The 26,595-nt window shown below is 44.7% G+C and overlaps 1 protein-coding gene across 1 annotated transcript in view; it reads right to left on the reverse strand.

Moving 5' to 3' along the window:
• Positions 1-26,595, reverse strand: part of SNED1 (sushi, nidogen and EGF like domains 1) — a 684,146-nt gene that overhangs the window by 222,638 nt on the left and 434,913 nt on the right. Inside the window, 1 exon segment of the mRNA XM_030215639.1 lies at positions 8,676-8,789. Within this exon segment, the coding sequence (XP_030071499.1) occupies positions 8,676-8,789 (114 nt within the window).

Genomic DNA, 26,595 nt, shown 5'->3' on the forward strand with positions numbered 1-26,595 from the left:
CCCTCCCTCGTGGGTTCCGTCACCATTTGTCTGAGCAGAGCACTTTGGAAAGCATCCACAATCTGTCTACTTCTTTCAGATTTGGCAGATGGAACCTTCCAATCTACATCTGGCAGATTAAAATCTCCCAACAACAGCACCTCTCTTTTCTTCGCCAACTTATGAATATCAGCGATCTGATCTTTATCTAGTTCCTCCAATTGTGTCGGGGGTCTGTAGACAACGCCCACGTGGACAGAGGTTCCATCCTCTCTTTTTAAGGTGATCCATATCGCTTCTTCCTTTCCCCAGTTTCCTGTCATTTCAGTCGCTGCGATATCATTTCTCACATACAGAGCTACTCCTCCACCTTTACGCCCCTCTCTGTCCTTCCTAAAAAGATTATAGCCTGGTATGTTTACATCCCATTCATGGAAACCATTGAGCCATGCAACTATGTCCAAGTCTGCCTCCAACATCAGGGCTTGAAGGTCATGAATTTTATTGCTTAGACTATGAGCATTTGTGGTCATCGCTTTCCATCTACATTTCCTAGTATGTGTTTTGGTTTTAGTGATTTGGGGGTGTCTTTTCTCTTTGGGTACCTTCTTATCTTTTTGTTCCACCTTCCTTGGTTTTTGTTCTGCCTCAGTTTTATTTTCAGGAACATCACAATGCTGTAGTGGAGCAAAAGAATTTTGTAGTGGCAACACTTGTGCTGGTGGATGCTTTTGTGTCACATGACGAAGTCTGCCTGAGCCTAATGGGAACCATCTGTTCTTATGTGGTTTTATTCTTTGAGGCAGTGGTGAGAAGTTATGATTCTGCACAGTCCTATAAGTTGCTTTAATTGCATGGTGGACATCATGCTTAGTATTTGACAATATTAATTTGCAATCTTTTGTCTGATTTTTATTTTTATTTAAGGACACCTGATCTACTATGGTCTCTTTTGCAACCTCACTATCAGGATACCCTATCTTCCCTGTTTTGGTGATACCTTTGAAAGATACCTTATCCCGAACCATGCACTTTTGAGCGACTGTCGGCCTTCCCCCCATTTCTAGTTTAAAAGCTGCTCTATCCACTTTTTAAATGACGACTCCAGCAGCCTGGTTCCACCCTGGTTGAGATGGAGCCCATCCTTTTGGAATAGGCTCCCCCTTCCTCAGAATGTTGCCCAGTTCCTAACAAATCTAAAACCCTCCTCCCTGCACCATTGTCTCATCCACTCATTGAGACTCCGGAGCTCTGCCTGTCTCTTGGGCCCTGCGCGTGGAACGGGTAGCATTTCAGAAAATGATACCCTAGAGGATCTGGATTTGAGCTTTCTACCTAAGAGCCTAAATTTGGCTTCCGGAACCTCTCTCCCACATTTTCCTATGTCATTGGTACCCACATGTACCAAGACAGCTGGCTCCTCCCCAGCACTATTTAAAATCCTATCTAGGTGATGCGTGAGGTCCACCACCTTTGCACCAGGCAGGCAAGTCACCAGGTGATCCTCACGTCCACCAGCCACCCAGCTATCTATATACCTAATGATCGAATCACCAACTACAACAGCTGTCCTAACCTTTCCCTTCTGGGCAGCACTTAGAGACATATCCTCGGTGCGAGAGGATAGTACATCCCCTGATGGGCAGGTCCTGGCTACAGGAGTACTTCCTACTTCACCAGGGTGATGCTGTCCTTCTAGAAGACCTCCCTCCTCCAAGGTACCACAGGGGCTACCAGACTGGAGGTGGGACTTCTCTACAACATCCCTGTAAGTCTCATCTATGTACCTCTCTGTCTCCATCAGCTCCACCAAGTCTGCTACTCTAGCCTCAAGAGAACGGACATGTTCTCTGAGAGCTAGGAGCTCTTTGCATCGGGCACACACATATGACATCTCACCAACTGGGAGATAATCATACATGTGACACTCAATGCAAAGACTGGATAGCACCCCTCTTGCTGCTGGACTGCTGACTCCATCTTAGTGTTTTTGAGTTTTTCAATAATTTAAAACTTGCTACAGTATTAAGGATATTAGCCTAATAAGTGTCTTTTAGTTTATATAGTATATTGTATGATTTATTTAGTGTTTCCTTCTTAGATGGTAATGAAATGTATTTAAAACTCTGTAAGAGCACTCCTTGCTTGTTACCCTAATTACAATAACTGACTAAAAATGAAGAGTTGCCCTAGGGGTGGGTGGGAAGACTAAACTAGCAGTGCCTGCTAGATTCTCTCTGTTAATGCTATGGTACAAAATTTTTAAAACTAAGTGGAAAAGACTATGGAGATTAGTTGATAAAATTGCTTTTTATATTTTTATTTTGCCTAACACTAACCTACAATTCCTCCTTTAAACCCCAATCTTTAAGTTCCCAATGCACAAAGCAAAATAGCGTTCACTTACCAGAGAAATGTCCTCTTCTCTCAGAACCTCTCAGAAAGAAAGTTCAGTGGGACCTTTCCTCTTTATATAGTTTTGAATCTAAGGGGCCTTTTTTAAACAGGCTCTTTGAAGCTGACTCAGCAACCTATGCAACTATTCTACTTCCCCACACCTTAATTAACACTTAATTGAGGTCGCTGGATGAGCTACCTCTCCAGCAGCCAAGGAACAGAAAATAACTGCCTTTTAGAACAAGAGTTTTTGGCTGTTTAGTTTCTACCTCTTGAAAAGGTTTCAGTTTAAAAATGCCTATTTCTAGAGAAAATTTCAGTTTAAAACTATGGGAAAAGGGTTTGTATACTATCCAGCTTATAATTGAAAGTAATCGCCGGCTATTTCCCGACACAAATCGGGATATGGCCGGCGATTTCGCAAAAGCGGCGAAAAGTGTATAATCGAAAGCTACATTTGTGATAGCTTCGCCGCTTTCCCTTCGCCTCGCCGACGAAAGTTCAAAGGGGTGTGTTGGCGGCAAAGTGAAGGCGGGGCATGGGCAGGCTTGGGCGTGGCTACCAGATGGCCGGCTTTCGCGGATAATGGAAAAATAAAACCCGGCGATAAGCATTATTTCGCTGGGTTTACTTGGTCCTTTTATTTTCACGACCAAGCCTCAAAAAGGTGCCCCAACTGACCAGATGACCACCGGAGGGAATGGGGGATGACCTCCCCTTACTCCCCAGTGGTCGCCAACCTCCTCCCACACTAAAATTATTAAAATACAAACCTTTTTTGCCAGCCTGTATGCCAGCCTCAAATGTCATACCCAGCACCCTGACAGCAGTATGCAGGTCCCTGGAACAGTTGTTGTTGGTTGCAGTGGACTGCAGAAAGGCAGAGCGAGGCCCATCCCCCCCCTACCTGTTCCACTTGTGGTGGATAATGTTGAGCCCTCCCAAACCCCCCAAAACCCACTGTACCCACATGTAGGTGCCCCCCTTCAGCCCTTAGTGCTAGGGTAATGGTGCACACTTGTGGGCAGTGGGTTTTGGGGGGGATTTGGGGGACTCAGCACACAAGGGAAGGGTGCTATGCACCTGGAAGCTAATTTGGTTGTTTATAAAAGATGTTTGAAGTGTCCCCTAGAGTGCCCGGTTGGTGTCCTGGCATGTGAGGGGGACCATTGCAGTACTCTGGGATGTATATAATCTGGCCCAGGTGATTTGCTACTCTTCAGTTTGTCAAATTGCCCCATTACATTGTCCAGGAGTACAGAGATTTGATTCAGTTTCTCTGATTCATCAGCATTCAATACCATTTTTGGCACTGGTATCTCCCTCACATCTTCCTCAGTGAAGACCAAAGCAAAAAATTAATTTAATCTCTCCACTATGGCCTTATCTTCCCTGAGTGCCACTTTTATCCCTCAGTCATCTAACAGTCCAACTGATTCTGTTACCAGCTTATTGCTTCTAATATACCTAAAAAAAACGTTTACTATATCTTTTTACCTCCAACACAATCTTCTTTTCAAAGTCTCTCTTTGCCTTCCTTATCAGTGCTTTACATTTGACCTTCCATTCCATATGCTGCTTCTTATTATTTTCAGTCAGATCCTTCTGAAGGATTTTGTTTTAGCCCTAATAGCCTCTTTCAGCTCACATTTTAACCATACCAGCTGTCATTTGGCCTTCTTCTTCCTTTTTTAATACATGGAATATATCTCATCTGGGCTTTCAAGATGGCATTTTTGAATAGTATCCACACTTAATGTAAATTTTTAACCTTTGCCACTGCTTCTCTAAGTTTTTTAAAAACCATTCTCCTCATTTTATCATAGTCTCCTTTTTGAAAGTTAAATGTTAACGTATTGGATTTCCTGTGTGTACTTACTCCAAAGACTATATCAGTTCTGATTAAGTTATGATCGCTGTTTTCAAGTTCTCCTTCCTTCAAGGGATCCCTTAAAAAAGATCAGGATGCTACTGAAGGAGCAGATTCTGAAACTCCTGAATGTAAAGAATCAATTTGTAAGGTTTTAATATGTTCCAGGCAGTTCCTTTTAGAAGGAGCTGCATAAAAAAAAAAAAACAGAATTATGGTGAGAAACTTCTGGTAATTCAGACCTTAAGTAAGAATGCCTGGTGTAATGATAAAATAAAATCCAGAGAAAAAATTGAGTTTATGCCAGACAGGGAAGATTTAGCTGTTGTTCACTGGGAGCTGACTGTGATGCTAAGTTCAGGGCTGACTGAGAAGCATAAGTAGTTCCTGTATGAGCTTCTAAAATGGCTTCCATTCCTAAGGTCTGTGAGGGAGAACTGCATGGCGGCTCGGAGAACTGCAGTGGCTCGACCTGAGAGAAATGTCCCAAAATGCAATCCCCAAGGGATCTTCTCCTGGGCAACCTCTGCTCTGCTGCTTGTTTGAATGGCAGGAGAAGCAGTGACCAGAGGCTGCATGGCATGCTCCACACCAGGAACATCACTTTGCTGATTCAACCAGTGCTGCAATGAGTTAAAGAGAATCGACACCTTAGCATGGGAGTTGCTGTAACTAGGAACAGAAGCACTTGATTTCCTACTAGGGAGAAGGAAGAACAAATAGAAAGCAATCTTATCAGTCACACCAGGTTCTCATTTAAGCAAATGCTGCAGCATAAATGGCAGAAAAACAGGGGGCAAGCTGTAAGAGAGGAGGAAGGAAGGAGGGACCTGGCACCGAGTACTCACCCCAAAGGACCAAGTCTCCTCAGAAAATATAATACTCTTTCCCTCAAACTTCTAAATACTATTACCAACTAGTTCAGAAGAAATTAGGTTTGCCAGTCTAGGAGCTGCACAGCTATCATCTACCACCTTCTGAAGATAGAAGAATACTGAATTGCTAGAGCTGTACATATTTTTAATAAGAACAGCACAATTCTGCACCCTCTATCTGCACCTGCCGGCTGATGGACACTAACCCACAAATTCCTGGACTGGTCTGGTGCTGACAATAAGGAAACTGAATTTCTCTCAGTGAGCACTCAAGTTCTGGGCTGAGGCCTACTGGTAGAACAACATGATGGAAGAAGCTTATATGAGTGGGATGGCCTAGAGTGGTAGCCTAGTGGTAGAGCTCCAGGGAAACCTGTTTCAAATTCTGTTGCTGCTTCTTATGATGTTGGACAACTCAACCCTCAATTGTCTCATGTACAAACTTAGGGCTGGATATTCAAAGAAAGCTGAGCTCCTAAATTTGTGCCCTATTTTCAACCAAACATAAGTTTTCAGCTGAAAATTCATCTTAAATTTAGGAACTTAAAAGTTATGCTTATAAATTTATGCCTGCCATTTATTTACCTAACTTTATGAGCCTAGTGCAGAAAATCAGTGCTATGCTCCTAATTTTTCCCCACCCTTATTCTACCCCTGTTGCCACTCACTTCTTATACTCATAAATTTAGGAGTTTAGTAAAATTTTGGGGTCCGATATTCAGCAGGCGGTGGTGAGCATTATTCCCAGATATTCAAAGCCGGGACTTATGTGGGCTTCGGCTTTGAATATTCAGTTATTTTTAAGCTGGCTAACACATAGAGGGGCATTTTCGAAAGAAATGTCTAAGTTGGAATTTGGACATTTTACAAAGACGTCCAAATTCCGAAGCAGGAAGGAGGTCATTTTCGAAAAAGATGGACATCCAACTTTTGTGTTCGAAAATACCATGGACGTCCTGCGATTTGGACGTCTTTGATTTTCGGCCATTTTCAAAAAAAAGGCGTCCAAGTCTAAAACATCCAAAGGCAAGCCACTGGGACGTGGGATGAGTCAGCATTTTTAGTAGACTGGACCCCCTGACATGCCAGGACAGCAATTGGGCACCCTAGGGGGCACTGCAGTGGACTTCATAAAATGCTCCCAGGTACACAGCTCCCTTACCTTGTGTGCTGAGCCCCCCCAAAACCCACTACCCCCAACTATACACCATTACCATAGCCCTTAAGGATGAAGGAGGCAGCTATATGTGGGTACAGTGGGTTTCTGGTGGGTTTTGGAGGACTCAGAGTTTCCAGCACAAGTGTAACAGGTAGTGGGGGGATGGGCCTGGGTCCACCCGTCTGAAGTGCATTAAACTACTCCAGGGGCTTGCATGCTGCTGTCATGGACCTGAATATGACATCTGATGCTGGCATAGAGGCTGGCAAGTAATGTTCTTCAACACACTTTTGGGGGTGGGAGGGGGTTAGTGACCACTGGGGGAGTAAGGGGAGGTCATCCCTGATTCCCTCCAGTGGTCATCTGGTCATTTGGGGCACCTTTTTGTGCCTTATTCGTAAGAGAAACAGGTCTAGCTCAAAACGTCCAAGTTTTAGTGTTGGACGTTTTTGCTTTGTTCCATTATGGCTCAAAGATGTCCAAGTCTTAGGAACACCCAAATCCCACCTTGAACACACCCCTGATATGCCCCCTTGAGATTTGGACATCCTTCTGACGGACTTCTGAGAAAGACGTTCAAAATGCGGTTTCGATTATACCGATTTGGACGTTTCTGTGAGATGGACATCCAAATTTATGCCACTTTTTGGACATCCATCTCTTTCGAAAATGAGCCTGATAGTCACTTAGGTTGATATTCAGCACTTATTCAGCTGTGTGCTAGAACATAAAAATAGGACAGACCTTTATGCTGTCCGATTTATGCGCACATAAAAATAGGAGAGACATTTATGCGGTCCCATTTATGCATCAAACCTGAAAACTTAAGGGCTTAATATCAGCACTTAAGCGGCCAAGTACTGACTCCACCCCCAGAATGCTCCTAACATAGCCGGCTTTGAGTTAGGCACTAACTGCAAATTTCAGTGGCACTTAGCCAGTTAAGTGCCACTGAAAATTAGCAGCTAACCCTGACCAAGCAATTTAACCAGTGGCTGGCTAAATTGCTTTGAATATCGGCCCCTTTGATTATAAAGTTATGCACTCAGTCCCAGATGAACTAAACTCTCCGCAATTACCTCTTACCTTACCGATCCCCTTTGCCGCTCACCAATTTTTAAAAAGCTGTAAGCTCATTTGCATGCGATTTCCTTCATGGGGGGGGGGGGGGGGGGGGGGGGAGAAGCCAGTTGGTCAGCTGAGCATGTGCAGAGCAGCTAGTTGCTAAGCATGGTTGCTCTGAGCATGCCACAGACGACTTTTATACACGCAGACAAACTGCGTGTATGAAAGCCTTTTTTTTTTTTTTTCCTCTCTTTCTCCTGGTACCCCAGTGCTGGTTTGGTCTGGGATTCATTGCCTTCTTCTCGCTTCTCCGGGCAGGGAGCCTCCCAGCGCCCCCAATCGTAGGTGCGCTTCTGCTGGGCCACCTCTCGATGCAGCCTCTGTAGATTCCCCTTGCATCACAGTTTCAATGTTCTGCACGGGTCCAACATGCTTCTCCCTGCCGGGCACCTCAGCCCAAACCCCGGGCCTGGGAGATCGGAATCTCTCCTCTTCCCTACCTCTTTTCTCTGCACCGGCTGCCCCAACACCGCAGAAAACTTTTTCTATTAGGCGCTGGCACTTGTACTTTTGAGCCCGATCTTTTTCTTTCTGCTTTTGGATCATCAGGCCACCCTCTCCAGAAAACCCAGCAGAGAAAGGGAGGGCTAGGGGGGCTTTGTGCTAGACTGGAAGCACTGTAGGCAGGCAGTTCAGGGAGGTTTCGGATCTTCAAAGCTCTGATGGGCTGGATTCTTCCCTCCACTGTTTCAGCTATCATTCTAGGGAGTACCGGCAGCTCCTGACCATCTGTTAAATTTTCCATGGTAAAGGTAGGAGCTGCTTCGCTGGAAAAATGGCTGTGCATCGCTTTGCATACACATTTGTATAGTAATTAGCTCATTATAATAGCTTTGCATACAATTTTCATTAGCTGCTACTGTGACGGGAAAAGAGCTCGGAGAAATCTTTCGTGTATGTCTCACTTCACTCTTTGCTCGCTAAACCGGCTGGAACCAGTGTAAATAGGGAAAATGTGGGATACAAATGTAACAAATAAATAAAATAAATAAAAACCACATTGCTGGCTCATTAGGTTTTGTGCATCTGGGCCTCAGCCATAGCAAATTTTTAAAGAGGCCAATTTTTGAACATAATCCTTTGAATATTGGGCCCCTAGATTGTAAACTCTCCAGGAACAGAGAAATACCTACTGTATTTGAATGTAACTCAACTTGAGCTACTACTGAAAAAAAGTGTGAGCCCAAACAAACAAATAAATACATAAATAAATAAATAAATAAAGCAAAGCTAAAAATATAAGCACCATTCACTTGATAAGAACCTTTACCTGTTTCACAGTGAATTCCAACAAAGTCATTAGTGCAGTGACAAACAAAGGATCCCAGGAGATCTTCACAGCTCCCTCCATTCTTACAAGGGTCTGAGTGACATTCATTGATCTCTGTCCAAAATGAAAATATATATTTATATATTAGCAGATGCATATCTTTGACCAGAGTGATCCCATTTTCCTGTTAAATTTAATATCTGCAATGGATTAGATGCTGCGCCTGATTTTCTGTAAGGTAAGCAACTACACTTCGCTCCAGCATATGTGGTAGTGAGCTCCTCAATTGAACCAATGCTGATAAGCAATGGCAGCTGATAGTGGCTGCATACTTGAAAAAATTCATGTAAGAAAAATGTAGGTGCTGAAAAACTGAGGAAGGGATTGTGTTAGCACTCAGGATCTGGCCTCTTTATGATTTTCCTCTTTTATTGTATAGAAACGACATATAATTCCTAGCCTTCATTACATTAGCATCACAAATCCAGCCATGCTGTAATACTTTCTAAAAATCCAGGTTTGGCTTGTTCACTGCGATTTAACCACACAGGAGCCTACCCCACCCGGTTAAATTGTTCTGAACATTTACTCTTCATCTTTTTTCTTACTCTGGGTCTTTCAACTGAAACAAGCTCTGGGTTTGGGTGATGTGTGATATCAAAGGTAAACAATTTGAATGACTATTTAGTTAATATGATGGTTTTACTGTAAATATTAATGTTGAAATTATGTATGTGAGCTCTGTAAACTGCAGCAGCCTGGCGGTAGTTCCCACCCCCAGCACGCGCCATTTTCGGTGCTGCAAAAATATTTTAATTTTTGTAGCGCCGGTGTTTACCCAGCGGTAATCGGCAGCGCTGTGTACTTCCTGGTTACCACCAGGTTAGCACAGGAGCCTTTACCGCCACCTCATTGGGTGGTGGTAAGTGCTCTTCCCAAAAATGGCCTTGAGGCTTCACTTGCTGCATGGCCATTTCTTTAAAAAAAAAACCCAGCCTTTTACCTGCTGATGCCAGCGCAGGCCCCCTTTTACTGCAGTTTGGTAAAAGGACCCCTTTATACTTGAGATTCCCTTCTCTGGTCATAACTCTTGCTTCTCTTGGACCTTTAGAATAGGCTACCCTGCTTCTAAAAATATGTTTTAAATCTATTCTTGAACCAGCTGAATCCTGTTCTCTGTATCTACCAACAGCTGTCTTAGATGCTTTATGACCAGGGGAAGCACTGTGTATATCCCTGGCTGGTGTTTTAATAAACCCCTGATGCAGCCATTTTTGGCGAAACGTGGCCACGTTGGGTCCTTTTGAATACAGACCATTTGGGTCCTTTTGGACAAGATTCTTCTGGACTCTGTGTCTGTGCACACATCCCTACATTTATTCCATTATTTTAGATACATAAATGTTAGTGCCTATTCTATAGAATTACCTTTAATATGTTTCATATTAACAAATACAAAATTAACCCTGACTATAATTTAGGTATATTGTAGGTCACTGGAAACAGAGTAAGCAAAAAGTAACACCCCTGTTTACTAAGCCGCTCAGCAATGCTGATACAGCCCATTCAAAGTGAATGAGCTATGTCGGCATTAGCACACGGCAGCCACTAGCATGGCTTAGTAAACAGGGGATAAATCTATTAAATTTAAATTAAAGGAATTTATGGGTGAATATTTAAACCCAATACTCAGTACTTTTTAAAATGCCAGCCATGGTGCTGAAAAAAATTATGTATATTCAGTGGTGCTGAATATGATTGACTGCTGAGCTACAGTATGCATATAACCTGAATTCTTTATAGGTCGCCCAAACATGGGTGCCCAAATATAGGCATGGATCCCAGATCCATGCATAAACTAATTAAACAATTAAGCACTATCAATAATTAGTATTAACAAGTACTTAATTGGCAGTAATTGGGACTTACATGTGGGTCTGCCCTTTGCCCTATTCTATAATTTGCGTACCTAAATTTCATAGTGCGCAACTCAAAAGAGGGCATGGCCATGGGAGAGGCATGGGTGGGTCAGGGGCATTCTCAGAAATTAGACACAATGTTATACAATACCTGCAATTGCACGCCTAAGTGCCATCAGTTGGGCGTGAGCAAATATATCAGCTTTTGGCAGGCATAAGTGCTCATGCCCAAAGTTAGGTGCAAAATGCACACTAAGGTCCCCTTTTACAAAGGCGTACTAGCATTTTTAGCACGTGCTGAAAATAAGCGTGTACTAAACACTAGAGATGTTCATATATTCCTATGGGAGTCTCTAGCATTTAGTGTGTGCTAATCGTTGGCATGCGCTAAAAACAGTACCACACCTTTGTAAAAGACCCCCTAAACTAGTATTCTATAAAGGTTGTTCTGTGCAGAGTGCTCTTTACAGAATATTAGCACAGATCATAATGGTGCCTCACTCTGGGCACTATTTACTGAATCTGGCCCATAGCAGCAACTGACTGTTGTCTGCCTCATCAAGGCAATATCTGGTTATATATGTTCTTATGTTCTTAAAATAACTTTGGGACCAAGTTCTGAAAAGTCACAGATCTGAGGATAAGTACAGAAGAATTGTAAAGTCCTTGAATATACTTCAGATCATAGTGGAAAGTTTACAGTGCCAGCAAGACCCTGCCTATAACTGTATAACAGGCTGTCCTTCCAAACTAGACGACTGAGGCCCAGATGCACTAAACCTGAACGACCCTTTTAATGACCCTTAACGAAGAAATTTTCAAACGTAGCATGCATCAAAGGCCATTTTCGGAGGAAGCTAGCAGCTAACGAAACTGGAATGCAAATGAGAAACTACCATTGAAATGTAGACAATTCGGAATGCACTAACCATACCGACGATAGCAACGATTCACTTACCGCCAGAAATTTAACGTCAGCTCAGACCTCTCGTTAAAGCCTGAGCTGTCATCTCCCTGCTGCCCCCTGCACGATGAAAAACCAAATTGCTGGCATGTTTAAAAAGAAAAGTGGCTCCCTGCTTCCCTGTGCCTAAAATAAAAAATGAAACTAAATTAAAAAAGGATCGGGAGGGGGCAAAGGCACTCATCAGCAGCGTCCTGTATGGACGGCCTTGCCTTGCCCTCCCCTGAAGTCCCCGCTGCTCCGATTGTGAAATAAAAGCTGTTAAAAATGAAACCTTTGCAGTTGCTGGGCTCCCCCTCCCTTCTTGTCTCTCTCTTCTTCAGTTGGCAATGCTCCGCCTCCTGCCCTCCTCCACCTCCGTGCCCCGCCCCCCCGAGTTCGTCCCCGCCGCTCCCCCCCTCCACCGAACCCCCCCCCTCCACAATAATGGCCGGTGCAGCACCTCTCACCTATGTTTGAAGGCGCTGCACGGGATGGATCAGCTGTTCTTGATCTCTTCTGTCTCCTCCGATGTCTCCTTCTTCTTCCTGTGCCCGCCCTCCTCTGACGTCAGTTATCTACGGGCACAGGAAGAAGAAGGAGACATCGGAGGAGACAGAAGAGATCAAGAACAGCTGATCCATCCCGTGCAGCGCCTTCAAACATAGGTGAGAGGCGCTGCACCGGCCATTATGGTGGAGGGGGGGGGTCCGGTGGAGGGGGGGAGCGGCGGGGACGAACTCGGGGGGGGGCGGGGCACGGAGGTGGAGGAGGGCAGGAGGCGGAGCATTGCCGACTGAAGAAGAGAGAGACAGGGAGGGAGGGGGAGCCCAGCAACTGAAAAGGTTTCATTTTTAACAGCTTTTATTTCACAATCGGAGCAGCGGGGACTTCGGGGGGGGGGGGGGGGCAAGGCAAGGCAAGGCTGTCCATACAGGACGCTGCTGATGAGCGCCTTTGCCCCCTCCCGATCCTTTAATGTTTGTGGAGACATGCAGGGGAAGTGGGGAGCCACGTGTTTGTATTTTCTTTTTTTTCTTTTATGTTTCTGGCATGCGCAGAGCAGCCAGCATAACGCTTGGCTGCTCTGCGCATGCTTTACGAGCCGATTACCGACGGGGATTAATGCATTGTTCTTTACAATACCGCACCGAACTTGTGTGACTTGTTTTTTTGGAGCATTGGTCGTTTTTTAAAATTCGGTAATGGCTTTAACGATTTTGCTTTTTTTACGTTTGGTTGATGCATCTGGGCCTGAGTAACAAGAAGACAACCAAGCGATCAGTGGCAATTTTGAAAGAGCTATATCCATGGCCAAAACTACTCAAAGTGTGCATGTGACAGCAATATCCACAGCATTCTACAAATCTGGCCTGCATGGTAGAGTGGCAAGAAGGAAGCCATTAAACTCTGCCCAGTGCCTTCCCCTACGTGAGTCAGAATTTCTCCCTGTTTCCTCCACTTTCCTCCCTCCCCCTACCATAAACCATGTGTTCAGGTAGGTTTCCGTGCAGCAGTAGCAATTCACAGCTGCTGCTTGCAGTCTGTTCAGAACCTCTATTCTGCTGCAACCTCCTTTTGATGCAACTTCCTGTTTATGTAGGGGTGGGTCATAGCAGAAGAGAGGCTCCAAACAGGCTACAAGCAGTGGCTGTAAATTGCTGCTGCTGCAGGGAAACCTTCTCTCCCTCTCTGCACTGGGCTCCCTGCTGCTCTGGGCCCCCAGTCCGGTTGCCCAAATGGCTAGTCCGCCCCAGCTTGTAAGTCAATTTTCAAGAAAGATGAGCCTGACATAGGCATCTCATTTCAAAGTGCCCACATTTTAGTTGTCCAGTAAAAATAAGTTCCAAAATTTAGTTGCTCAGCAGCGGAAATTTAGAAAGAGCTAAGTATCTATATCTTTAAGTTAGGTGCTTAGATCATTTTAATATCCAGCTCTTTGCAATTTATGCTTTTTGAAAATAACAAGAATGTAGGGGGGAGGGAAGAAAGAGAAAAATGCTGGACCTAGGAAATGGAGGGGAGTTAGGGAAGAAAAAGAGGAAAGCGATGGACCTGAGGAGGGGAAGAGGGATGAAGAAGTGATGGTAGAGGGAGGGAGGAAAGACAGAGACAGAAATGATGGACTGGGGGTGTAGGGGAAGTAGGGAAGAAAGAGAGAGAAGTAATGGACTTGAGGGTGAAGGGAAGGAGGGAGGGAAGAAAGAATAGACCTGAGGGAGGAGAAGGGAGGGAGGGAAAATGTGATAGATCCAAGGGATGGAGGGGAAGGAGGGAAGAAAGTGAGAGAAATGATGGACTGGGGGTGGAGGGAGGGAGGGAGGGAGGAAAGAAAGAGAGAACTGGTGAACCCAGGGAAGGGAGGGAAGAAAGAGATAGACATGATGCACCTGGTAGGGAGGGAGGGAAGAAGAGAAATGATAGACCTGAGGGTGGAGAAGAGGGAGAAAGATATGTTGGCCCACAGGGGCAGGAAAGAAAGAAAGAGAGAGAGAGAGAGAGAGAGAGAGAGAGAGAGAGAGAGAGAGAGGAAGAGATGTTAGATCACAGGGGCAGGGTACGAGGGATGCGAGAGGGAGAGAAATGGTACAGGGAGATGCTGGGGGAGGGTGGAGGGAAGAAGCATGTAGATGTCAGGCTACAAGAGTGGTGGTGGGGGGGGGGGGGGTGAGGAAGGAGATGCAGGCCAACAAAGTGGGGATGGAAGAAGGGAGGAGACAAACTGGGAATTTGAGAACCACGTGGGAGAGGTCATGGGGGTTGTCAAGGAGATGAGTGAGAAGAGGATAGTCAATATAGAGGGTAAAAATGTGGTAATAGGAGTACAGGAAAGATAGAAGGAATTAGGAGGCAGGGAAGGAATAAGAAGGGAACTGGGAGAGCTAGGGATGAGCAAAGGGAAAGTTGATAGGTAGTTGAAAAGTAAAAAGAAGGAGATGCATGGCTGCAGGGTGAGAAAATAGGGGAAATTTGAGTTGACAGACAGAAAAGAAAGAAAGGGAAGATAGAGTTAAAAAGGAAAAATCAATATGTCAGAGACAGAATGATAAGACAGAAGGAGAGAAGAGAAATAACAAATGGACAGCAGTCCCTGGAAAGAAAACAGAAGACAAGACAGGAAAGCAGAAAAGAAAAACTAGGACCAACATGATGGGAAAATAAATGTCCAGACAAGAAAGGTAGAAAAAAGTGTTTTATTTTGAATGTATTAACTAGATTATATTAGTTTAGGATATATACATTGTGGATGTCATTGTATTATGTTCAGTATAAGAAGAAATGCATTTCTTTCTTTTTTCCCCCCAAGTTGGGATACTTGCCTAGTCTGAATTCTTGGGGTTCCCAGCTCACCTTTTGTTTTTATATCTGTATTTATAATTTGTGATCCATTGCTCTGTATTTAGTGAGGGTCCATCTGTGTTTTGTATGTGACTGAGGTACAGTATTCTGTGAGCATGTAGCTTCTGTATACCGATCTGTAGCTGTCCCACTTGTTCTGTTTTACCAGTAGGTGGAGGTGTATTGGTGTCTAGGGCCCAGTGTGATATTTATACTGCTGCCTATTCATATGTCAGGTTCTTGCTATTCGAATCATAGGAATTAGTGCTACTGTTGTATGACATTATGTTAGGATTTTTGTTAGGTTTTCTATTATTTCACAACTTGCTTGGTAGTGGAGATATTTAGCTATTTTGCTATAGCTCAGACGACATGAGAATCAGAATAGTTTTGAATGGTGCCTTCCATGAAGAAATGTCTCTGCGTCTGTTGTTGGAGGGGGGGGGGGGGGGGCGCGGGGGAGATAGATTTTTGTGAATGCAGATCATGCTTGCATTTAACTCTTAAGAACTGCTGCTTTAAACTGTGTCAGACTAAGGTCTGTGAGTGTCACATATCCAAGTATTGTCTGGTGTGTCCCAATTGAAAAAAGGTTGAGAACCACTGCACTAGAGCCTCAGCAGCATTTGGTGTACCTGAATGTAACTCACCCTGAGCTACTACGTAGTCACCAGGCCCCTGCCCCTCTCCTTCTTAAATGTACAAAATATCTCTACAGGCTGCTAGATCTCCTTCCTTCCCTCTTTAAAAAATGTTCCCCATGGTTACCAGCCCCTTTCCCTCCCTCCTTTCATATTTTAAAATGCATAAAATTATTTCTTGCATACAAAAATGTTAGTAGCGGGGAAATTCCCCACCCCTCTCTTCCTACTGGTCATAAAAAGAGTGTGCTGGCTGAGGGAGCCCATTACTGTACTACTTTGAACAGAAGGTAAAGGAAATTCCTAGACAGCACTCTTATTACCAGCAGGGAGACAGGGGCAAGGGCAGGGAAACCTGTAGTCATCTTTTTTTTTTTTTTTAAGTAAGGAGTATGGGGCACCCTAGAAGGAGGAGGAATGGATATTTTTATGCATATTAAGTTGAAAGAGAAGGGCTCAGATCTCCACAGGAAGTGAGTTTTAGAAATAATATGATAGATGCAAACCAGTAAGTTCTGTCATTTGGAAGGTTGGGGGTGGGGTATGACTTTCATTGTCCAGAGCCTGGCCCAGATGACTGTTAAGTCTGCCCCTGTTTGCAAGTCTCTAATAATGTGTAATGTTCTAAATATGTTAGAATAAGTTCACCACTATTTTAAGAGACATCTCTTAAGAACAAGGCACAACCGAATCTGTGTATTTCAGAGATGAAGCTGCTCACATTTGCACTGCAATTTTCTGAAACAGTGAAAGCAAACTACAGCTTTTATAAAAATGGGGACATCTGTTACCCTTGATTTGTGAACTTTCACTGCAGTTCTGATTTTCTGGTTTATCCTTTTGCTTAAGTGGGCCAACAACAGACAGAATGCAGGACAGGTGAGAAATACAACACCAAGGGCTAGACTAAAATTTCACTAGAACATGAGGTCTTACTACACTAGTCATACCCTTAAACTTTTAAGATCCAAGTTCCTGGAAATATTTCCATACCCCCCCCCCCTTCCACCACCACCTGATCTAACAATACTTAAAACTGAGGTCTCTGGAACTACTTGTCCCACTGATGAAGTCACACACCACTGGAGAGCTGTGATATTTAACTTCCCAGTGGTATATGACAGTCATCTGTTGGATAAATAGTTCCAGATTCAAAACAAAACTGTGTTAGGGATAGCTGGGATAACTCAGCATCCACATTTAAGGGGTTAATCAACTGCAGCTCTTATTAATTACCCAATAAGCGTGGGAGAGAATTTGTAACTTGGAAGGATAATTATGCCTGTCCCTACCCTCCCTAACCAAATGGTGTGTTTTTCATTCAGCGAAACGCTAAACCCTAGAGTGGTCGGGTGGCTTTTCTTGTGCTGCAAAGTTATGTGAAAATTCAATTTCTTCCTCTCTCTGATGTGATTAGAAAAAAACAATGTTGTTATCCCTGTTGCAAAAGTTCCATTAATCAGTAAGTTCCGAGTTACAATGATCCTTTCTATTCCCAGAAGTGTAACAGGTCTAGTCACTACTTACAAGGTTTAGTACGATTACTATTGAAAAGTAATTGGTTACAGATTTCTAATTACTTGTTCGCAAAAGGAATCACTTACAGAAATTGACTAATTCTACAAACTCCCTTCTTACATCTTATTTATAGTTCACTGTAGTGCCAAAAAAAGATTACATTTTCTTACAATGGAAATGGAAAAATGTTTTCATATTATATTTCCAAGGAGGATTTTGGAGATGGGGAGGGGAAAGGAGGGGAGAGGAGAGAAGCACCCTCCCTTGCTCATTCTCCTACCAACTCTATGTATACCCTCTCACTCATTTTCTTGGCCCCTCCACCCTTTTCCACCCATTCTAATTCGTCCTTTATGTGGCCCTCTCATTCATTCTCCCTCCTCCTCCATTCTTCCTTCTCTTTAACTCGTTCTCCTACACCCTTTATAGGGCCCCTGTCTTGCCCATTCTCTTCCCTTATCATGTGGCTTCCCCTCTTGCTTATTCTCATCCCATCTCTTCCTGACTCCCTCTAACTCATTTTTCCCACACCCTGCATATGCCCCTCTGGCTTATTCTCTCATTTCCTCCATATGGTCTTCTCTTGCTAATTCTTCCAATCCCATGTCATCTCTAGACAGAAATATTTGGGGTGGCAATTGGGGTGCAAACCAAAGTGACATTTCCACACATCATGCTCCCTGCGACATCACACATCCCTTCCTCAACCCTCTTTTCTACATTAGCAATATAAGACACATGAACTTCTGTGCATAAAGAAGCATCCCCCTCCAGCTAGTTTCAGCTACCAGGTAAAACCACCATTATAATTGATAGCACCGTTCAATAAACTCTGCTGTGTGTTGTGGTCTGGGTTCTCTAACGAATTGGACAGAATCTTAATATAAACCCTGAAGTTCCAGTTCTGTATCACATATTCCCCAACAATGGAGCTAGCCCTCTAATAACACATACAAAAAATATTCAAATTGTGATTATCACCTCAAGTGCAATATACACTCTTTCCACTGCCAGATACTTTGATTAAATCAAATGGGTTTTTGTTTGTGTGACTATTCTACAGGATGTAAAAACCACTACTCTTCAATATTTTTATTTTGGGTGCCAACAGCCTACTTTCAAGTATGATACTTGGTAAAATAACACAAAACCCTGCAAATAGACATTCAAAACCTATATAGCAAACTTACCAAACCATAACAGCCCTAGCCCCCCTATGAAAAAGCAGTGCTATAAATATTATACTGGACCCTAGAGCTCCAATATGCCTACTACTGGGAAACTAAAACAAACCATACAGTTACAGATTCCTACAAAGACACTACACGCTAGCAGAATCCTTCTCCTCATTCACACATGCAGAACATGGACAGATCCTCATCTGATAAAAAATAGGGAACCACAGAAAACATATGGACAAAAACTGAATGGAGACCCCTCTCCCCTCTGCCCAAGAAATCCAGACTCTATAAGTAGGATAATATTGGTAAAAGAGAAACAGAAATGCATTTCTCCTGCACTCTACAAAATACAAAAATAGAAAAAATATACATTTCCCAAAGTGAACACATCCCAATTCTTAAAGAGCAATAAATAATATTTTTCTTTTCTACCTTTGATGTCTGGGCATTTCATTTCTTATTGGGGTGGCTCTAATCTTTTTTTCCCATTTTCCTTGGGTCAGTCTTCTCCTAAATTCTTTTCCAGATTTGCCTTTCCATTTCTTCTCTCTCCTCTTGTCTTCTTCCCTTTCTTCTCTACAACTATCTGGCACTGATCTTTCTTTTTGTGCTTTTTTTTCCACTTTTCTCTTCTCTGTATTTATAACTGCCCATTTGATTTTACCCTCATTCTCCCTTTCTCTCTCTCTCTTCTTAGTCTTCTTCTTTTCACCTTCTGTCACCTTTTCCAAACGCAGGAACTGGGTTTGTGAGCCCTTGGACCACTGCCGAGGAGCGGCAGTGGCAGGCAAAACCACTCCACACAGGGATAAGGCAGAACTCTGACAGGGCCAGCTAGACTTCACCTGCACTTGACCACCGTTCCTCAGGAGTTGAGCCCCTGAGTGCAGGTGGCCGGCAGGACTTACTGGACAGGGCCGGAACTGGATACCAGCAGGATACACACAGGGACTAGAACACACAGGGAGGCTAGGCAGGATACTAGACTAGGAATCTCAGACAGGCAAGGGACAGAACCGAAAGCTGCAAGCAGCCACTGAAACAGGGAACAAACACGGGTAAACAAGAGACAGAACTGAAAGCTGCCAGGCAGCCACTGAACAAGAAACACAGACAACCTAGCACTAGACAAAGACATACAAACAAGAACAAGACTGGGAAACAAGCAATACAGTAAACAAGCAGTACAGAACACAAAGCTACACAAAGACTAAACTAGAATCAGGCAAGAATACAAACTATAAACTGAACTAGGCAGAAGTGCAGCAAGCACCAACAAACCAGGGCCTTAGGCGATGCAAAGGCAAAGCAGAGAGTTTCAAAATGGCTAATAAGCCCAACAGCAGCTGAGGCTCAGATGCAGCAATCACCAGGCAACTACGGGTGCTGTATAGGTTCAAACAAAACAAGCAAGTCTGGCAGGCCAGAAGATCCGGACTGGACTGAGCTGGGCTGAAGTCTGGAATGAGAAACAGCACACAGACAATCCAATGCAGCCAGCACACAGAGACAGAACTAACACAGGAAGAACAGACAGGAGCCAGCTCAGAAGTTGACCGCCGGAAATACGGTGAGTCTGAGAGGGGTCATCGCCACAGACGTGACACCTTCATCTACCTACTGGCTTTTCCCATCTTCCTCTCATCCCATCTCCGGTACTCCTATTGCCCCCCCCCCCCCCCCCGTCTCCTTCTCCAGTCTCCTATTCCCCCTCTCCCAGGCTAGATAGGGACACAGTGTGAATGATGGTGGATTAGACCCTCTCAGTCCTCACCTAACCTCCACTACCTTATTCTCTCACCAGCCCCAGCTCCATTCCTGTCTCTCCTTCCTTCTTTCCCTTGCCTCCAGGACATTCTTCTACATATTACCAGCTACCCCATCTCCTATTGCCTCTCCTTTGTCATATTAACCCCATTTCCACCCTCACTCATCCCCTTCAGAGACTCCCCTTCTTCACATACCCCTCTTCCAAGTAAACCCATCCTTTTTCAGTGCCTCTCACTCTCTCTCCGGTCTTCCAGGGCATTCACATAATGGTTCAGCTGTTCCCTACACTTCATTCCCTTTCTCTTACTTCCCATTTTGCACCCTCACTCATTCTACAAAACCATCAACACACCTCCACTCCTACCTATCAATTGCCAGGTCCCTCTCCATCTCTCCTGTTCATAATTCCCTGCTATGCCCCCCAATACTCTCACACTCAATCACCAAGCTCCAGTCATCTTCTGCTCTGTTCCCTCACCCCTGAGTCCCATCCATCTTCTGCTCTTTCCTGGGTCTCTGGTCCATTTGACATTTCTTCTCTCTCCATGTTCACTATCATTCCCTCTGTATCCCTATCTGTCCTATCTAGTATTCACCCTCTAAATCCCCATCCCTATCCCTTCCCTATGTTCAGAACCTGCCCTCTTTGTCCCCATCCCTCTCCCTGCATCCAGCATTATCCATCTCTCTCCCTGTACCTGCTCGAGTCCAGCTTTTCCCCCTCTCTTCTTTTTCTCCTGCACCCCAACCCTAGTGCCAGCATTGCGCCCTCTCTCTCCCCTGCTCCCCTTCTCAGGGGCGGACACTGTTCAGGCAACCAGACAGTGCCCGAGGGCCCAGAGGCTCTGCCCGGATGCCCGCCATTCTCCCGCTGTTCTCCCCGTTCCCACACACCGGGGTTTAAATCTTTTATTTACCTCCATCGCAGCGGCCGTGTCATTGAAAGCCTTGCCCGTCTCTAGCCTTCCCTTCATGAGTTCGTTCCCTCAGAGTTCCGCGAGGGCGGGACTGAGGGAATGAACTCACGAAGGGAAGGCTAGAGAAAGGGCTTTCAATGACGCGGCCGCTTCGATGGAGGTAATAAAAAGATTTAAATCACACAGGGTGGCACTGTGGCAGGAAGAAAAAGGGGGATGTTGGGGGGAGAAGAGGGCGGGCAGGTGGATATCAATGGGAGGGGAGGATGGGGGCAAAGGAGAATAGCTGGACATGGATGGGAGCGGGAGGGGAGGGCAGGGGAGACAGAAGAATCCCTGGGTATGGATGGATGGAGGGGGAAGGGGAGAGAAGAGAATTGCTGGGTATGAATGGATGGAGGGGGGCAGGGGAGAGAAGAGAATTGCTGGGTATGGATGGATGGAGGGGGACAGGAGAGAAGAGAATTGGTGGGTATGGATGGATGGAGGGGGGCAGGGAAGAGAAGAGAATTGCTGGGTATGGATGGATAGAGGGGGGCAGGAGACAGAAGAGAATTGCTGGATATGGATAGATGGATGGAGGGCAGGGGACAGGAGAGTCACTGGACATGGGTGGATGGAGGGGAGGGGAGAGGAGGGTTGCTGGACATGGATGGATGGAGGGGAGGGGAGAGGAGGGTTGCTGGACATGGGTGGATGGAGGGGAGTGGAGAGGAGGGTTGCTGGACATGGGTAGATGGAGGGGAGGACAGGGGAGAGAGGAGAGTTGCTGGACATAGGTGGAAGGAGGGGAGGATAGGGGAGAGGACAGTTGCTGGACATAAGTGGATGGAGGGGAGAGGAGAGTTGCTGGACATGGGTGGATGGAGGGGAGAGGAGGGTTGCTGGATGGGTGAATGGAGGGGAGGGCAGGGGAGAGAGGAGAATTGCTGGACATGGATGGATGGAGGGGAGGGCAGGTAGAGAGGGGCCTGAGTGGATGGAAGAGGGAGAAAAAGAGGAGAGATTGGATGGAAGTGAGCAGAGAGAAGGGTCAGATGCTGTATGGAAAGGGGGCTCGAGGGGGTAGACGCTGAATAGAAAGGTGGAAGAGAGGAGGCAGATGCTGGATGGAAAGGGTGGGGGGAAGAGAGGGATAGACACTGGCGAGAGTTAAGAAGAGATCGAGGAAAAAAGAAACGAGACTGGGACCAACACAATTAGAAAAAAGTAAACAGCCAGACAACAAAGGTAGGAAAATGAATTTTATTTTTAGTTTAGTATAAAGTAGTGTGGTAGCTGTGTTAATAAAGAAAATGGAAATAAGATGGTATCTTTATTGGACTAATTTTAATACATTTTTCCTAATGTTTGGAGACCCAACCCTCCTTTCTCATGTCAGAACAGAATACCTTAATAGCAGTATACTGTCCTGACCTGAGGAAAGAGGTTTTGGCCTCTGAAAGGTAACTGGAAAATATATTTGATCAAATAAATTGGTGTCATCATATTTTCCATTTTTTTGTTTTATGTAGAGGAGTGTGGTAGCTGTGTTAGTCCACTCTTAAGGTTATCAATAGAAATCAAACAAAATAAAACATGGAAAAGAAAATAAGATGATACCTTTTTTATTGGACGTAACTTAATACATTTCTTGATTAGCTTTCGAAGGTTGCCCTTCTTCGTCAGATCGTAAATAAGCAAATGTGAAAACATTCAAGCATTACTATGACAGCCTGACAGGGTGGGAGGATGGGGGTGGGTAGGAGGTATGCATGGGGACATCAAAGCATATCATTGATATTCTAACAGGATGGGTGTGGATAGGTGAGGGGTGGGGTGATCAACAGAGACATACAGCTTTATGGTTTATAATGGGCTAGGAACCCCAGATCCTTGTTAAGTCCTTTCTGTTGGGTGTTAAAATATTCAATCATTCTGACTTCAAAGGTCTTACGTTCTTGTATGGTTTTAAAGTTACCTTTCAGGATTCTCACTGTGAAGTCACTGGTACAGTGTCCTGGTCCTGTAAAATGCTGACCAACAGGTGTGGGAACCCTACTGGCACCAGTATTGTTCATGTGATGTCTATGTAAATTGAATCTTGTCTTAAGCATCTGGCCTGTTTCTCCAATATAGCATCCTTCGTTACATTTTTTACACTGAATGATATATACCACATTGGAAGATGAGCAAGTGAAAGATCCCTTTATGTTGAATATCTTTCCTTTGTGGATGACTTTGGGGTCCTGTGAAATATTTTGGCATAGTTTGCAACTGGATAAATTACAGGGAAGTGTGCCCTTCTGTTCCTTTTCAGTTTGTGATGGAAGTTTACTTCTGATTAGCTTGTGTTTTAAGTTGGGTGGCTGTCGGAAGGCCAGTACTGGTGGGGATGGGAATATCTCTTTCAGTAATTCATCCTCCTGGAGTATAGGTTGTAGATCTCTTATGATTGTCCTCAGTTTTTCCAGCTCTGGATTGTATGTCACTACAAGGAGGATTCTGTCTGTGGATTTTTTTCTCCTTGTACTGTAGCAGATTCTCCCTGGGTGTTTTGAGGGAGGAGGCAATATTCTTGGAGATTATTTTGGGGTTGTAGCCTTTCTGTTTGAAGGATGCAGTCAGGCTTTTAAGGTGTCTGTCTCTGTCCCCTGGGTCAGAGCAGATACGGTGGTATCTTGTGGCTTGGCTGTAAATGATGGATCTTTTTGTATGTGAAGGATGGAAGCTGGAGTTGTGGAGGTAGCTGCATCTGTCTGTGGGTTTCTTGTATATAGATATTTGTATACAGCCATCACTGATTGAGACCATGGTGTCCAAAAAATTGACTTTTTCTGGGGGGAAGTCAATTTTGAATCTGATTGTAGGATGGTATGTATTGAAGGCAGAATAAAATTGTTTCACAGTTTCTTCACCCTCCGTCCAAATCATAAAAATGTCATCGATGTACCGGTAGTATGTTAGAGGTTTGGTCTGGTGTGTATTCAGAAATGTCTCTTCCAGCTCAGCCATAAATAGATTGGCATATTGGGGTGCTGTCCTGGTGCCCATTGCAGTGCCCATTATTTGTAGATAGATATCATTGTTAAAGCGGAAGTAGTTGTGAGTTAAAATGAATTTGATTAATTTTGTAATAGTTTCTGGTGAGTATTGATGGTCCAGTGTGGATTTTTTTAGGAGTCTTCCACATGCAGCTATGCCATCCGCATGTGGAATGTTGCTGTATAGTGATTCTACATCCATCGTGACCAGAAGGGTGTTAGGTGGTAGTTGCTTGATATTTTTCAATTTATTCAGAAAGTCTGTGGTGTCTTGTATGAAGCTGTTAGTTTTGTGTATGAGAGGTTTCAGAATTCCCTCTATGAATCCAGATATTTCTTCCGTGAGTGTTCCAATATCTGATATGATTGGTCTGCCAGGGTTTCCCGGTTTGTGGATCTTGGGTAGCATGTAGAATGTGCCCACAGCAGGCTGGTTTGGTATGAGTTTCTTCAGGTGAGGTTGCGCTTGTGTAGGAAATGTTTTGATAAGGTCTTTCAGCTGTTTTGTGTAATCCTGTGTGGGGTCCTCAGTTAGTTTCCTGTAGTATTTATTGTCTGAGAGCTGACTGTGCCCATCTTCAATGTATTTTTGTATGTCCATAATTACCACTACAAACTAACGAACGCATTATCATCAAACCCGCAGACAAAGGAGGCTATTCCAGGAACCTGCTTGCTGCTCTAATAGGACTGGCCATAACATCTGAAACTGTCATAGAGGCTGGTATGTATTGTTTCATTTGCATCTTTACGGAGTTGAAGGGGATCAGTGACCACTGAAGGAGTAAGGAGGTGTCATTCCTTTATTCCTCCAGTGGTCATTTAGGGCACTTTTTTGTGACTTATTCGTTAATAAAACAGGTCTAGACCAAAACGTCCAACTTATAGGCCTGGATGTATTTGTTTTGTTCCATTATGGCAGAAAAATATCCAAATCCTGCCCGAAACACGCCCTCTTGTGATTTGAACGTGCTTCAGATGGACTTCATAGAAAAAGTCTAAAAATTGGTTTCGAAACTACCAATCAGGACATTTTTGTGAGAAAAGCGTCCAAATGCAGATTTATGCCATTTTTTGGATGTTTTTCTCTATTGAAAATGAGCCCCTCAGTCTCCTATGTCCAAGACCACTCCTTCTTTGTGCTTGCCTAGTGATAGACCTGCCAAATTACCCATTTCCATAATGGAGATTTTAGGCAAGTCTTGGACTGAAGCAGGGGCATAGGCAGACTTCGGCAGGAGGGGGGTCCAGAGCCCGAGGTAAGGGGGCACATTTTAGCCCCCCCTGGTGCCGCCGACCTCCCCCACCATTGCCAATCCCCCCACCATTGCCGACTTTGCTCCCCCCCACCGCCAACCCTCTTGACCCCCCCTCCCGGCACCAACCCGCCAGCGCCTACCTTTGCTGGCAGGGGACCCCAAACCCCGCCAGCCTTTTGCGAGAAGAAGAGGACCTCGGCTGGTGGGGGTTGGAGTCCCCTGCCAGCAAAGGCAGGCGACAGCGACGGCAGGTCGTCGGCAGGGGGTCCAGGGCCAAATCTACGGGGGCCCAGGCCCTCCCTGGCCCCACGTAGCTACACCACTGGATTGAAGGTGACCCTATCCTGATGAATTATGGCAGGAGTGTGCCAACCCTGGCCTGTGGGCATTGAAATACTGGCCTGCTCTGAACCACCAATGTTTACATTATCTCCAGTTCACCGCTGCCATTTTGTTGCTTCCACTTCTGCCACCAGTTACTTTGCGTCATCGTCCCTCGGAGGCCTAGATGTCTGCCTTTAAAGAAGCACTGACATCTGCTTCTCATTAATGACAGATATGTAGGGCTCTGAGTGATGATGGCAGAACAAGTAGCAGTTCATCTTAGCATTGTTGCCTAATGGGGTCAGGACTGGAGGAGTAGAGGGGAGGGAGGAAACAGACACCAATAAGAAAGAATAGGTTTTATCCAATTACTAATGCCACATGTATTTCTTTTAGAATCAATACTTAGGGCCCTGTTTACTATGCTGCACTAAGGGTGTGCTAGCATTTTTAGAACGTGCTAAACATACCCATATATTCCTATGGGTGTCTCTAGCATTTAGCGCATGCTAATTTTAGTGTGTGCTAAAAATGTTAGTGCGCCTTAGTAAACAGGGCCCTTAGTAATTAATTAAATTGACAGGTAAAGCTTCTGTCACCATAAAAATGAATAAATATGGCAAAGGTAGCTTAAGAAAAACCTACTCTTCCCTCATACCAGGTACACTTGATGTGATGGTCAGGAAGACCCTGCCCCCTGCTTCTCAATCCACAGACCGCCGTAGCCTCCTAGCCCAGTCATAGCTCCCAATATGGCTCCCAGGGCAAAATGTTTGCCCACCCCTGCACTATAGAACCTGCAACATTGATTTCAGTGGGTAGAATGAAGGACTACATCTTGGGATGTAAATTCAAAACTGGGAAGCATTATAGTAATGTGCACTGTCATGCTTCTCAGGCCAGCTTCTGCCGGGGTGGGGGGGAGTGCTCAATGTTTCATCTATCTCAGATGTAGATAATTAGGACTAATTTAACTGTGAAATGATCTGTATCTGAGGTATTTCACAAATGCTATGTTAAGATGTAATGATGACATCTCTGGCCAAATCCCTATCCAACCAAGGCCTTAATCCCTACATTTACGCA

This window comes from Microcaecilia unicolor, chromosome 10, assembly GCF_901765095.1.
Source record: "Microcaecilia unicolor chromosome 10, aMicUni1.1, whole genome shotgun sequence".
Taxonomy (NCBI): domain Eukaryota; kingdom Metazoa; phylum Chordata; class Amphibia; order Gymnophiona; family Siphonopidae; genus Microcaecilia; species Microcaecilia unicolor.